The sequence below is a fragment of the Ptychodera flava genome, unplaced genomic scaffold (genome assembly GCF_041260155.1).
Source record: "Ptychodera flava strain L36383 unplaced genomic scaffold, AS_Pfla_20210202 Scaffold_97__1_contigs__length_338755_pilon, whole genome shotgun sequence".
Classification (NCBI taxonomy): Eukaryota; Metazoa; Hemichordata; class Enteropneusta; family Ptychoderidae; genus Ptychodera; species Ptychodera flava.
Window position 1 is genome coordinate 196,775 of NW_027248419.1, and position 14,371 is coordinate 211,145.

The window sequence follows — 14,371 nt, forward strand, 5'->3', positions numbered from 1 at the left end:
ACATCGCGTGCGTGAGTGAAAATACTGTAAACAATGGCGGATGTGACATCAGAGTGGGACTCTTCTATTTTGGTACCGGGGGTGCAGGATCAGAGAACCCTGATAAACGTACTGAAAAAACGTAGTATTTTCCTGGTGATGCTGTCACGGGCACTTCTATGCCTCATTGTTTTACATCTTTTAATAGTTTCTTTGATCTGAGCAGTTTTACCAACTGTTACGGTATATTTTACTCTGCTACCCTTTCTTTATTGGAGCATGGAGGTAGCAGATGGGAGTTAAACAAGGGTAGGAGCTTATGCAACTTAGTAAGGATGTACTAAATTTTGAAAAAAGTCAGTAGAGGGGCGCTACTCCATAGGTACCCTGTTTTGTCAATTTGTGGTGAAAACAATCTATATGCAAATTTATGCAAATATTGAAAAAACTAATTATGCAAATATTATGCAAATTAGCCGCTACTCTATAAAAAAATCCTAGGGAGAACCCTGTTCTTATTCAATTTGTCATTTTCTAAAAGTTAAAATGCTCCTTTGTGTGGTCAAGCTTCCACAAGCATCAAATGTTGTACTTCATATAGGAAGGTCTGCCTCTAGAGGGCGGGCATCATGAATAGTGTTTGTTAGTTATTTCCTCCACATAACTTCTGATTGTACTGTAAACATTGAACATGGCCGACGTCCGATTTTCCTGTCTAAAACTTTCACTCATTTCGTTCATATGACTCTGAAACTCAAGGAAACGATTGGAAGAAAGAGTTATCTTGAAATATTGAGGTACTCGCCGATATTTTGCAAAATTAAATGAGAAAAAATGGAAGGAAAATGCCGACAGGCTTGCACAATGACCGTTTTCAGACTGGCATATGATCATCTGCAGATTATGCAACAGGCCCATATCACGTGAGGCCATGAGGGGATATCCACGCAACTCAGTACCAAACACTAGCGCACACAGGGTGAGCAGACACAAAGTGAGTACCCCTAACGTCAGCTCAGTAGTCTGTAATAGATCGTAGTCAACTAAGAACCTTGGAGAAAGGCTTACATGTAACACTGTGGCTATGCCACTAAGTCCCTTTTGATTTTTGTCACAGCTCAAAATCGTTCTCCTACACCTCAACCTGAACCATGAACACCCCCACCAGTTTATGATATGACCCATCACAATAACATAACGTCAACAGATCTTGACAGACGGAAGTATTGACAGACGGAAGTAGTTGACACCAGCATACTGGTTTTCAACTCTAATACCTTCTCTGTCTATAAATAGACACGAGAAGGTAAAAATAAATGAAATGAAAGATATTGTGCAGAATGAAAAGAGAAACATGATACACAATGTCAAAAAAGCAAGAGAAAAACTTGTCATCACCCAACAAAGGAGCTTCTACCAGTGTATGTAAATGATCCCGGAAAACTCCTTGATAAATCAGTCCTCCACCAGTGTTTTGATGATGACCATGTTCCCCAGTGGTACGAGGCAAAAGTTATCAATATCAATTCTTTAAATTCCTTAGCAACTAAATATCAAATTAAATATGTTGATACACAGATGACAGTTACGTTTTTGATTTGTTACGTACGTAATCTACAAAAGGGGGACTCAATAATAAAAGAGTAGAAGGGCTAGTATTTAAAATCAGACAATGCGTACTGAAGTGCTGAGATTCATTACAGTTAAATTTATCTTCATTCAATTTGATTTCCGCATTTGCCAGAATCCACACAACTCTGACTCTATAAATAACATGTAATACATATATAAAATAAATTTCTGACATGAGTGTGATACACATGGTTGAAGGAAAAGAAGTGAAAGCTGTATATGTTGTAAGAATATAATATGACCTTTGACCTGCTAATATTGACAGCATTATAAAGTGAAAGTGACCTTCGACATACATATTTGCATAAAAATATTTTTGGATATGATTATCACTATGACATGTTAAGTACCTGCAATGAACATGGTCAAATCATTTATTATGAGGTGATAATGATATGGCTGTGCTTCATGGTCGCAATTTTTTCCATGACCGTGTAATGACAGTGTTTTGACCGTGTATCTATCATGACAGATTGTGACCATCAAAACATGGTCAAATCATTTACAATGAGGTGATGATGATATGACAGTGTTTCATGGTCACAATCTTTTCCTTGACCATCTGATGACCATATTTTGACAGTATATGACAGTCAGTCAGTCATCGAATCATTGTCAATGTGATGACCATAATATGACCATGTTTCATTGTCGTAATTTTTTTTCTTGACCATGTGAAGACCATGTTGTACGTGACAATGAGCAAACGTCGCTTGATGATTGTCAAAACATTGTCAGTTTGGATGACGGTCAGCAGTCATTGTCACTGATGGTCAAAACATCATCAACCATGGTTGACAATGTAATGACGTGTTATGATGGTCACCAGGAAAGCAAGGTCCGCCGTCCAGGCCACCATGACGCCTCATCGCCCCGCCATGGCAGTACATAACCCTGGATTGCGGCCTAACACTTGTCTCTGTGTCGTTCCTTTGCGTTAATGGTACACAATAGACCACATTATTCTTCTCGATACAGATATTCAAATGTAAATCTTCAACTGCAGTGAGAATTCATTTATTATACATACTTTGTGATAACAACTTCAATTACTGCAGCATAGCTCAAAATAGTCTTTATTTAACTATAATAACATTTCTCGGTTTTCTTTGCAGAAGTGCTGTCAAATTGGAAAATGAGAAAGCTGTTCAATCCCGCCAAGACCCACCAAAGAATGACATACAATACAGTGTGCGCTCATCTTTTTCAATTGTCAAGAAGCTGCCATTTAGCTACAACACCAATGTCAGCAAAACAGATACTGCAGGAGTATCAACTGTACAGCATATCATTGACACTGTTGCACCATATCAACGGGTATGTACCCGTACTTTGTTTTCATAGGCTGTCAACAATATATGGTATTTTACCAGACTGAGACCCCAAAAGTGTCCGCTATTCCTGGAAACCTCCGAGTACGAGGACTGTAACCCATTTATACTGCGATTTTGGCGAGTTTTCGGCGACATTTTCGGAAAGCCGACATTCTTGAAAATTATGTACGTGTTGCTGGAGTTATGTTAGTCTTTTACGTCACAATAAACACTCACGGGGCAAATTCAAGCACAAAACAATGCAGCCTGAATCTGAATCATTTGCATTTATTCATAATTAACTGACAAACAGATGCACTAATAGAAAACAACGAACTATCAGGTAGATGATTTGGTAAGTTTTATTATTCAAATTCGCAGGTGTAGCTCTACCACGTGCACGCATAGTTCGATTTCATCCCTGTTTCTTGTCGGCAGACCTAATCATCGCACGTTTTCTTTGTGCTGAGCGTTTGTGTCACCAATACGATGGCAGTCCATGTTTCTGAATCTAACTTGCCGGAAAGTGACTGGGATTTAGAATATTGTTTGTCATAGATAGATGTGGACGACGCTGAAGATTTCAAACTAACGAATATCCAGAAAGAATTTCGCTTTCTGCCTCCAGTTGACAACGGAACGGTCCACAAATAGCAAAACAAGAACGTATTCCGAAAGCTACTCGTAAAGCTACGAAATGGGGTGATTCCACGTGGACGAGCAACTGATTACTGAACGGACAAGCTATAGGAGCTCCGCAATACACGGACCAGTGATGATCTAGTTAAATTTGTGTTGGATGCCTTGCAGCCTCCCAAACCGAAGTTGATGAAATTTTAGTATACCGATACATCGTCCAGCGAAGGTATTAAATTGCTGAACTGAAAGACGTACGATCCAGCACTGCCACTATTAGTAAAGCACCAGACTCAAACGATGAACAATCAAGATTGACACTAAATCAGCCGACTCGTTTGGGCCAGTCGCAAAACCCGGACCGAGACGAGACCAAAAGACCTCCTATCTTACCGATAAAAAAGTTTCGGGTTTTTTTGCACATAGGCAGCAGCTGAGAGAGCTGCCATATAGGTAATAAAAGTTTGCGGAATGAATTAAATAAACTAATACTTTCCTCAGACCAAACCAATTTCAAAGGCCGTTCACAGCAAATATTGTTAACGAAACCATGAAACCTGGAAATAGCTAAACAAGGAGAAATAAGATTTATTTCTCGAAACAGCCTTTCACAACATGCTTTTCAAACACTGGAAAGCAGGCACCAATATCGACCCGAAATCTATTACAAAGTTCATGAAAAATTGACACAAAACCAAAAGTTCGGATAATCGATTTAAATGCCTAAAACAAACTAATCGTTGTCAGATTAGTACAACATTTACTGTTAACATAACAAGCACTAGAAACGCTCAAAATATGCCCTAAAACAAAAATCCTTATAAGCGTCCAGAAACTACGGTCGATGCTGGGTCAAGTTAATTATAATATGACACCACACACCAGATCGCTTACTATAGAGTCAGTCAATAGTGGCTATAACTCTCTCAATAACGAAACTGACTTCTCCTCTTTAAGAACAAAGATGACTTTATCACACAACCAAGCGGAGGGGATACAAAACAAGAGAGAGACTGATGAAGGACCCCATTTTTGGTTCTTAAACACCGGTGAAGACGAATCACTCAATCAACAAACCGGTTTACCGGGGACCCAGATCACATGACTAGGGTCAAAGCACTATCGATTCACGGTGTGTCTCGCCATATATTCCACACAAAATAAATGCAATGATCCTTTATTCACCATATCGTAATATTAAACAACTTGGTAGAGCCGATGTGTGGAGTTGCCCTCATTTTCTTTTATAATTCACAGTAGATATCAGTGTAGAATCTGAATCTGGCGCTCATCGCATATATCGCTTAGGCCAAAATGCCGACGTCGTAGTTCGCATGTTTCGAGCTCGCCTTGAACTCAAGTTGAAAAACCTCAACAAATCTTTTTTTCAGTTGTTCCAATCATTGATTGTGCTATCTCTTGCTTTGTGCATCGATCTTTGACACTCTCAACAAACTGCAAGCTTTCTGTAGTGTTGTATATATGATGTATTTACAACGCCTGGCCTGAGGGGTCATTTTGGTCTCGTCTCGTCTCGTCTCGGTCCGGGTTTTGCGACTCGCCATGACTCGTTTGTCACAATGAGTATCGTGAAAGGTGATGTGAAATTTGAAGCAAAATTTTGAAATATTGTAAAATTTTGTAGTCGGAAAATACTTTCGTCACATGTGTTTCTTTATGTGCATTTTCATATGTAAGTAAACTCAGCTGTTACCATAATGAATATGTAATTTTTTTTCTATTGTATTGGTTAAACCGTTTGGGGACTTTTCTCTTGTATGGTTTACTAGCAGAGTACAGATTCTTTGTCTAAAAGAGTACCCGTTTACCGGTTATCTGTACACTTCTTTTGTTTAAAACAGTACCCATTAACTGAAATGCATAATTAATTAGTATGCTTCTTGATAAACTGTCCGCTATGGAAACTAAGCAGCAGAGTTCAAACAATAGGCACGAGAAAAAGAGTAGTATAACTGTAGTTAGATGAACAATTTGAAAATAACTATCAAAGTATTGCTCATATCCATGCTTTGTGAAAAATTCACCGACTCAGGAATTTTTTAATTGAAGAATTTCACAGTCTTATTTTTAACTTTGAAAAGTGTTTTTGCATACTGCAAGGCTTACTAACACTGCATTAAAACTGGACTCACGTCAGTTTAATTTTTACATCAATGCTTTTCATTTCCATCCATTATTTATCCTTCTTTAAGGATTGCATTATAAAAAGTTCATTTTCTCCATTCCCAAATCATATGCATCTTTCAATTTGAACATAACTTAAGAATTTTGTTAGTTTACTTTTAGGCAATGCACTTCTCTCATTTGATGCAAATGCACTTTGCTACTTTCATATAAATGCCTAGACTTTTTTCATATGCCACCCATAACATACAGTAATCTATTTCAGTCAGACCAGTACTATTGCCACTGCAACCTGTCTTGGAGAGCAGGATACACACACACTCAGTTCCGGGGAAGCAATGAAGAAACAGTGTTACATAATTGGTGATCAAACTGCAAACATTAAACTTACCCTTTGGAGACCATTCATACAATGAGTCCAAATTGGAAACACCTACCGCTTCCATAATATCTCAGAACGATTTTTTGGTTCTAAAAGGAGAGTCACAACAACACCAGATTCTAAGATAGAAATGGCACCAAGTATTTCTGATTTAGCTAGAGTTGATGACGATGACCAGCTCAGTACAGTTTCAGGCATATACAATGCATATTCCTCAATCAAAGTTTACTGCAAATGCAAAAAACCACGTACTCCCTACTCTCTGATACAACTTCAATCAAGTGCCAACACTGTCAGATGCGTTGTAGCCCTTCATTATAATATGCCTAGCTTGAATCGGCCATCTGATTGGCTGGAGCCAGGCTTTATATCCTCAACAAGAAGACCTGGCCAAGAGAGGAGAACTCTGCATTTGATTGGCTGTGGTATTGTGAACATTGTCGTCTGCACAATATGAGGAAGCTCGCGCAAATTTCAATATTTCTGATGTAGAGCTCAATCGATGATCAAACACTAACCATGTCCGACCAAACAGACAGACGGAGGCTAATTTCGATCTAAATTTTAGTCTGGAGCAGCTCGATGAAATCACCGACGAAGAGCTTGTGCGAGCAGCGACGGCGATCGAACAACAAATTGCGTCGTCGTCGGTACCCTCAGTTAGCAACGCACTGCCGGCTACCGAACCTCTCATTTCATGCCAACACAGAGCAAGACGATTCCCCGAATTAACAAACGAAACGGTGGAACAGTTGGCAGCGAAAAAAAACGAAGCAAATACGAACACATCAACTAAGTGGGGAGTGAAATTACTAAAAAGTAAGTATTAAATAAAAAATAAATGTTGAAGGATGAGTCTCATCTGAATTTTTTCGAAATTGTGATTCGAAACACCGTCGGAACCTCTATGGATGTACCACACCAGCCGGGCGCCGCCATTTTAACAGTTTTGTAAACAATGCAGTGACCGTTTGACCTGTTGACCTTCACTTTTGACACGCATTTTACTGTATTGTATTTCTTCCGTTGCAGCCTGGTGTGGAGAACGATCATTCTCACCAGATTTTGAGATGCTTCCGGTAGAAACCCTGGCTCACCTACTGAAGCAGTTTTATGCCGAAGTAAGAACACGAGAAGGCAACGATTACAGCATTAGAAGCTATTCCGGAATTAGGGCGGCTATCCATCGTCACATCACGAACGTACCATTCAACCGTACCGTTAACATCTTGCGAGACAGAGAATTTCATGCGGCGAATACTGTATTTATTGGAAAGATCAAGAGTCTGAAGCGAGAAGGCAAGAACACCGTCCGTCACAAAGCGCCGATTAGTGAGGGGGACCTGAAGAAGATGTTTGCGAGTGGGACACTGTCAGACTCTGACCCGTTGTCATTATTGCGCCTCGTTTGGTTTCATGTAGAGTTTTTCTTTTGCCGAAGGGGGCGGGAGGGTCTGCGTGATTTACACAAGGGGAGTTTTATTTTGAAGAGGGATGACGACCCTTATGAAAATTTTAGCCTTCCCGACAAGATTTTCGGGAGCTCTCCAGAAAAGGTCCCGCAGTGGTCCAGGAGCTCTCCAGGACCATCTTTCCGGGAGAGCGTGGCATTGCTAACCAAATTAGGTTTGCTGGATCCCTCCCGGAAAGATTAATGTCTCTCTGCAGGACAGGTTAGCTGTCGCTCTGCTGGACGGTTATAGCTGCCGCTCTGCCGGGCTGGTTAGGTGTCGCTCTGCCGGGCGGGTTAGCTGTCGCTCTACCGGGCAGGTTAGCTGCCGCTCTGCTGGGCAGATTAGCTGCTGCTCTGCCAGGCAGGCTAGCTACTGCTCTGCCAGGCAGGCTAGCTGCTGCTCTGCCATACAAAAATCAACCTACCTTCTGCAATCTGACTAACGTTTACTCCAACAACCTGAAAACTTATCACTGCTGCTGAAAATCAGCCATTACCAAGCCATCATCTCACAACCTACACCACTCTGCTGCCCCCCCCCCAAAAAAGAATGCAAGGGCTAAAAAATTTGGTAGGAATAAAATTTAATCCACCATATTTTTAAAGCCAATCAACATGACCGATATAAAAAATGTTCATTAAGTGTCCGTAAAGTCCTTAACCTTCATATTGTCACAACGACGGATTATTCTGAAAGACTTGTACTTGTCTGTTACAGCTTTGGTTATTGCTTGACTTGTCATCTTGAAGTTGTCCTATGTGTAAGCTGGAAAAAAATATAAAAAAGTTCAAGTCAGATATAAAGTTTATCAAACTTATGACAAAATTACGTATGCAAGTTAGAATCCTCGTTGGAGTTGAAAATTTTGACTCGTTCAACAGCCATCAAACATTGAAGACTGTGAAATTTGCATGTATTCATAAAATAAAGAAAATGTTCCCTCAACTTGTGAATGACAAAATGTGATTTATAGCAGCAGTCTAGTATCAATCTGTTCAACTTGCAATTTGCTTCAAACTAGGAAAGTAGTAGAATCATTGGCATAAAACAAAATTTAATTTGCAGATGATTTATCCCCTGCAGTTATTCCGTTAAGATTGTAGACTTCACCATGCAAAACTCGCTTGGTTTGAGTACGCTTCATTGCATACCTACATGAACTTTCTAAAGCCAAATTGAAACATAGTTAGAAAAAAGGTAGGTCTTTGTACTGAGCTTATATCTAAGTTGCTTATCAAAAGGTTGCAGCATTAAATGCAATAGAATATTGTATGCATATTTTGTGATGTAAGAGTTCATGTAGAACTTCAATGAAATATTGTTATGAAATATTGTAAATTAATTACTGATTCCCTTACAATATGCCAGCAAAATATCTACAGGTTACATATAAACAAATGTCAAAATACGTTAATAAAAATTTTAAAATAAACTTCAATTTTAAGGACACACGTTCAGAATGATCTATATTGATGTCATAGAGAAGTACGTTTTGGAATACATGTAGCAGGTACCAGACTCGGTCAAGAGTTTGAGAACTTAATTCGTATCCAAACAATTCCTACATGTATTGTTCTTTCTTTGTTTTATATCTGTCCTTTTATATCGCACATTGAGGGAAATCTGTATACATGAGCAAAGGTTTTACCTTTGCCAAATGCAAGAGAGAAGTATATTATTGTAGATAATAGTATCGGCATGTACTCCATTTTTTGTGTACACTGTACCACGGTCCCTCTATCGTTGTACACTCTACGTTCAACCTCACGAGTTATACCAATTTATTAGAATTCATACAATTGAACAGTATTACTCGAGAATTGCGCCGAACAAAAACAGTAAAAAATTACGTCTTCAAGTCGCAGAGAAGGCAAATCGAAAATGTACTTACCGAAGTTTAAACGATCGCCTAGATCCACGGGGATGTTATGGTGATCATTGTTCAAATCGACGAGCCGATCGATCTCCACAAGCTGATCATGACGACGATGACTTTTTTACGCGTCGTAAACATTGCCTATAGGAGGTTTTACATACATAGTTAGCGTGTATTGAAGTCGTCACGACGATGTCAAACAGCAAATTTACGCGAAATTTTGTCAAACTTATAGGGAAAAATCAGCGACAATTTACTCAGTAATTCGAAGGTCGTAACTGTCCAAAAATTGCCGCTGAGATTTGACCTTTGATTGGTTTACCAATCTGACCAATCATAACGAAGTCTTCACATGATCTATGATGTCATCATGCGTGTACTATTACTTCCGGTACAAAGTCCTCGCGATCGCTGCAGTGTAACTAGCATGAAGTACAGCGGACTTCAAAAGCGTTTAAAAGCTAGTACACTGACGGAAAGTTCATTGAAAAAACCTAGAGCGTTCGATCGACTATCCAAGCAACAGTACATTGAGAGCTCCTGTGGCCATGACTAAGTCGCGACACGATGTCAGAATATAGCAGGAATATAGTGGCGAAACCTAACGTATAGCATTCCCATATGCCGCCGTGCTACAAGTTACAACTGTGTATCGTACAAAGGTACTACTACCGAAATCTATAGTGTGCCTTTTCGGTTTTACGGGACCCAAGTTTCAATGAAATTGTATTCTTTGCGACAGAGTGAGATACGAAAACCAACGCATCAGTTCAACTGTGTAAACTTGTGTTCGCGTGTGTTTCTCTGGAGAGTTGAGGTTACACGTATTACGTGCACGGACATGCATCCATGGGTTGAGAACACAATAACAATAATGAAAATGGATTTACAAGATTTATTCCCTTGTCTTAAAAACTTCAAAGTCGGCGATTTAGTAACTGCACTGATCAAAGTAAAAATGATGTTTTGGAAATAATTGTCGATGAGATAATTGTAAGGTCAAATATTGTCACAGACGTGATGTAAATCCTATAATAAAAGCAAGCAATGAAATGTTATTGTTATCAATTATTATTTCCTTCGTGGACTACGGCCGATTTTCTAGAGATTTTCGTTGCTGCCATGAATTTGATTTTGAATTTTCTTACGGATTAATTTATCATTGGCTCAAAAAGTAACCTGATGGGCAAAGAAAACATTTTCATAGGAATCTTTTGTGGCTGATATAGTGTACTCATGAAACAGCATTGTTAATCATCAGAATACCCTTTTAGCAGTTTGTAGCTCGATCGCCTCAATCACATCATAGCAGCTTTTACTGTCTATAATTTTCACACTGTGAATGAACTATTAGCACTGCAAACCACGCTCACGTTCATACATCGCTTGGGCTTATGTCTACCATCTGCAAACTTCATATAATTTTATTTTTTTATATTTGTGATAGACAATACCGCAGCAAATATTAAGCTTTAATACTGATCGCCTCTGTGCAACTATGAACACATGTAAGTCGATCTGTCCTCTGCTACCTCCATGGTCTGATAGTCAAAATACATTAAGTGCAGAGATGCTGCTCCACTCCTATCATTTTCTGTCGCTCTACGGGACAGATTTGTTGTTAGATATATCTGATCAGCCACAATTATTAGGCCACTTATGTTCCTGCAGAGATGCTGCACCATTCAAGTAATTTGCTGCCGCTCTGCCGGACAGATTTGTAACAAAGTGATCTGCCCAGCTAGCGGGCAGATTCTGCGGGCCAGAAATCTGCCCTGGAACTCTGCAGCTTTAGTCCCAGAACAGTCCTGTCGCTCTCCTGCAGCTTTCCTGCCGCTCTCCTGCCAGGACCTCATTTTTGTAAGGGGAAGGGAGGGAATTCATAACTTTAGCATATGTAGAAGCAACTAAAAACCATCCCGGGGATTTGAAAAATGACTTCGAGTCTGAGAAACGTATGTACAAAACGGGGTCTCCTCTTTGCCAGTTACAGCTATTTTGAAGTATATTACTAAACTCAACCCAAATTGCAATGCCTTTTTCAGCGGCCAATTTCCAATTTCTCTGGTAATGAAACCATTTGGTACGTCAACAGTCCTCTTGGTCACAATTCTTTGGGTGAAATGATGAAGAAGATTTCGATTGCCGCAGAATTGAGTACGATGTACACAAACCATTGTGTGCGAGCGACCACGATCAAGTCGCTGAACGACGCTGGGGGGCTTACACTAATTTGCGGAACGGAATGAACGGAACGGAACGGAACGGAATAGCCACACCAAATAAAAAATTAGTTTCTCTTAATTAGAGTCCATTTTTCGCCTACAAAATTTTTGAGCGGAAAAGAATGGAATTAAAAGAGACATTTTGATTTAAATAAAATATATCATTTATTCAACTCTACAAGTAAGGCACCTTAATTTTTGAAGTTTCCAAAATGAAAATTATGTCACTTACCACAGGAAACGAGGCTGTAATTTCAATTTGAAGCTACATCTAAATTTAAATCTAACCCCTAGCCCGAGAATCACGCCTTATAGAGGGCAGTACCATAGTGTGGAGGGGGTGGTCAACCCAAAAGAGGGCGTGTCTATGGCCAACATGTAGTTTTGCACTCTGTTTTGTACGATCGCAATAGCTCAACATACTTTTCAAACAATAATTACTTGTGTACGGCATACAACGACAATTAGGGGTGTAAACACTACCTGCCTTCAAAAGCTGATCACAAAAGAATGACTTAAATTGCAAAACGGCCGTAGTTTCATGTTAATGCGTTGATCGACTGTGTTTGTAAGTATAAGCGATGCCTTTTGTATGAATTACTGATGTCCTTCGACCTAGTTGTTTGGTCATTCGATAGATTGATTTCAGCCCAAAGTCTTTTACCGAGCATGCTAAGGGGAGAATCATTTGATTTCTGAAGGAGGGGCTGGAGGATTCGGGAGGGGAATATTGTCAAACCCCCCCCCCACACGGAGAATGATAAATAATTTTCTGCAAAACCCCAAAGTGAGAAAAGAAATGTTACCAATTCCCGGAGAGGAAGGCAAAAAATGTGATGCGAGGTGCTGGAATTACCAAAAATGAATGTTTAGAACCGACCTTAGTATTTTGATCTTTGAGATCTGGATATTTAAAAATTTTCTAACGTGGGAAGGGGTTAGGGACCGTTCAGTTTTTACGGCTGGGGGGGCTGGCAAAATCCAGTGGGGGTCATCATAATTTCGGAATCCGCGAAGGGGGGGGGGTCATCACTTTTTCACTGGTAGGAAAGGGGGGGTCACCACAGTTTCAAAAACATAATACCTACAATAAAGTTCACTTTATGCCATGGCCATGACCGACCCTCTTTACCGGCGGGCCGCCTTCAGCGGCCCACTACAATAAATATACTTTATGTATTACCCATGACCCTCTTAACGGGCAGACGCCTTTGGCGGCCCACTCCAATTAGTTTTACTTCATGCAATGGCCATGATCGACCCTCTTTACCGGCAAGCCGCCTGCGGCGGCCCACTACAATAAATTGACTTCATTGTAATACCCCATGACCATCATAACGGCCGGACGCCTTCAGCAGCCCTGTTTAGTAAAGTTTACTTCGTGCAATGGCCATGATCGACCCTCTTTTTACCAGCGGGCCACCTTTGGTTGCCCACTAGAATAAAGTTGACTTTACGTAATGGCCCATGACCCTCTTAACCGGAGGGCTGCCTTTGGCGAACTACTCCAATAAAGTTTACTTTATACAATGTCCATGGACATAAATTGTCTATGGAAATGAAGTTAAAATTCCCTTACAGTCGTCCTAAGTAACAGACGTTTGCATGGATGTGGCTGAGAAGTTTGTGCACTGGCATCTCTGCTACACGAATAAAGTGCGCCGCGTACAGGAGTTCAAATCCAAACCGTGCGGGTAAATTTGACATATTAGTTTTGGTTATTTTTCAGGGGGGGGTTGGGGGGGGGGTGTCATCAAATTTTTTCATCTGACAAAGTGGGGGTCCTCATTTTTTTCGCGAAAAATGCAGGGGGGTCTATATTTTTTTGAACACCGGCGACAAGATTTTGCCGCCCCCCCCCCCAGGCCGTAAAAACTGAACGGTCCCTTAGATATGCAAAATTCTGCAATAAAGATTACAGGTTGCATGAATAAACTTTGACATGCAAAACATATGCACGTGCACTTCATTTTGAGAACAAATGAAATGTATTGCATTGCCTTCAGTTGTGCAGAAAATAATTTGTTGCGCGAGCATGCTTTTGAAAAAAAATGCTGTCATAATGGGTTAAAAAAAATTATCTACACCTCCATTTTCACAACCCCCAAATCAACTGGTGCTCCCGTAAGTCTGCAGACCCCTCGGCAACAAAAAACGAAAAAGAAGTGGCACCCGCCACAATGAACACACAATCAGCAATGCAGTTGCACTGTATCCATTTTTAAGAAGTTACGATCCGTCACCGCCTCCCTCTTTTTTCACCTCCGCGCCAAATGTAATTAGGCGCCATGCCATCGAGGTGAATTATTACACAGACCGCCACCTCACAGACGTTCTGTTGTGTGGGTAGTTTGTAAAAGTGTAGTTTATGCTACGTTTGGACGTTCTCTTCCGTAGCCTTAATGTCGGAACGTAGCAGAAACTACATTTTTACCAACTACCCACTCAACAGAACGCCTGTGCGCCACCTCACATGCCTCATGGTAGCCATAGCACCCTCCAGCAGATACAGGGTGAGATTTGGATTCAGGTTAGTTTCAGATTTGATTTATAGCTTCAGTCCAGTAGTCTTATTCATTCGCAGCAGCAGTCTTGGGAGCAGTCTTGCCTGATTATATGTGTAATGTTTGATTTATTGTACTTGTTCTACCACAGCTCCCGAAGTGTGTTTCTATGGAATAAAATTCTAATAGTAGTCTTATTCACGATTTTCATCACGGCAAGAGAAA

At 40.2% G+C, this 14,371-nt stretch overlaps 1 protein-coding gene across 1 annotated transcript in view; it reads left to right on the top strand.

Annotated features, from left to right (window-relative positions):
* LOC139129184 (uncharacterized) overlaps positions 1-8,066 on the top strand; it is a 31,094-nt gene extending 23,028 nt beyond the window's left edge. Inside the window, exons 4-5 of the mRNA XM_070694825.1 lie at positions 6,623-6,906; positions 7,120-8,066. Coding sequence (XP_070550926.1) covers positions 6,623-6,906; positions 7,120-7,742 — 907 coding nt within the window. The 3' untranslated portion in view covers positions 7,743-8,066. The remainder of the gene's footprint in view (positions 1-6,622; positions 6,907-7,119) is intronic.
* Positions 8,067-14,371: the final 6,305 nt, after the last annotated feature.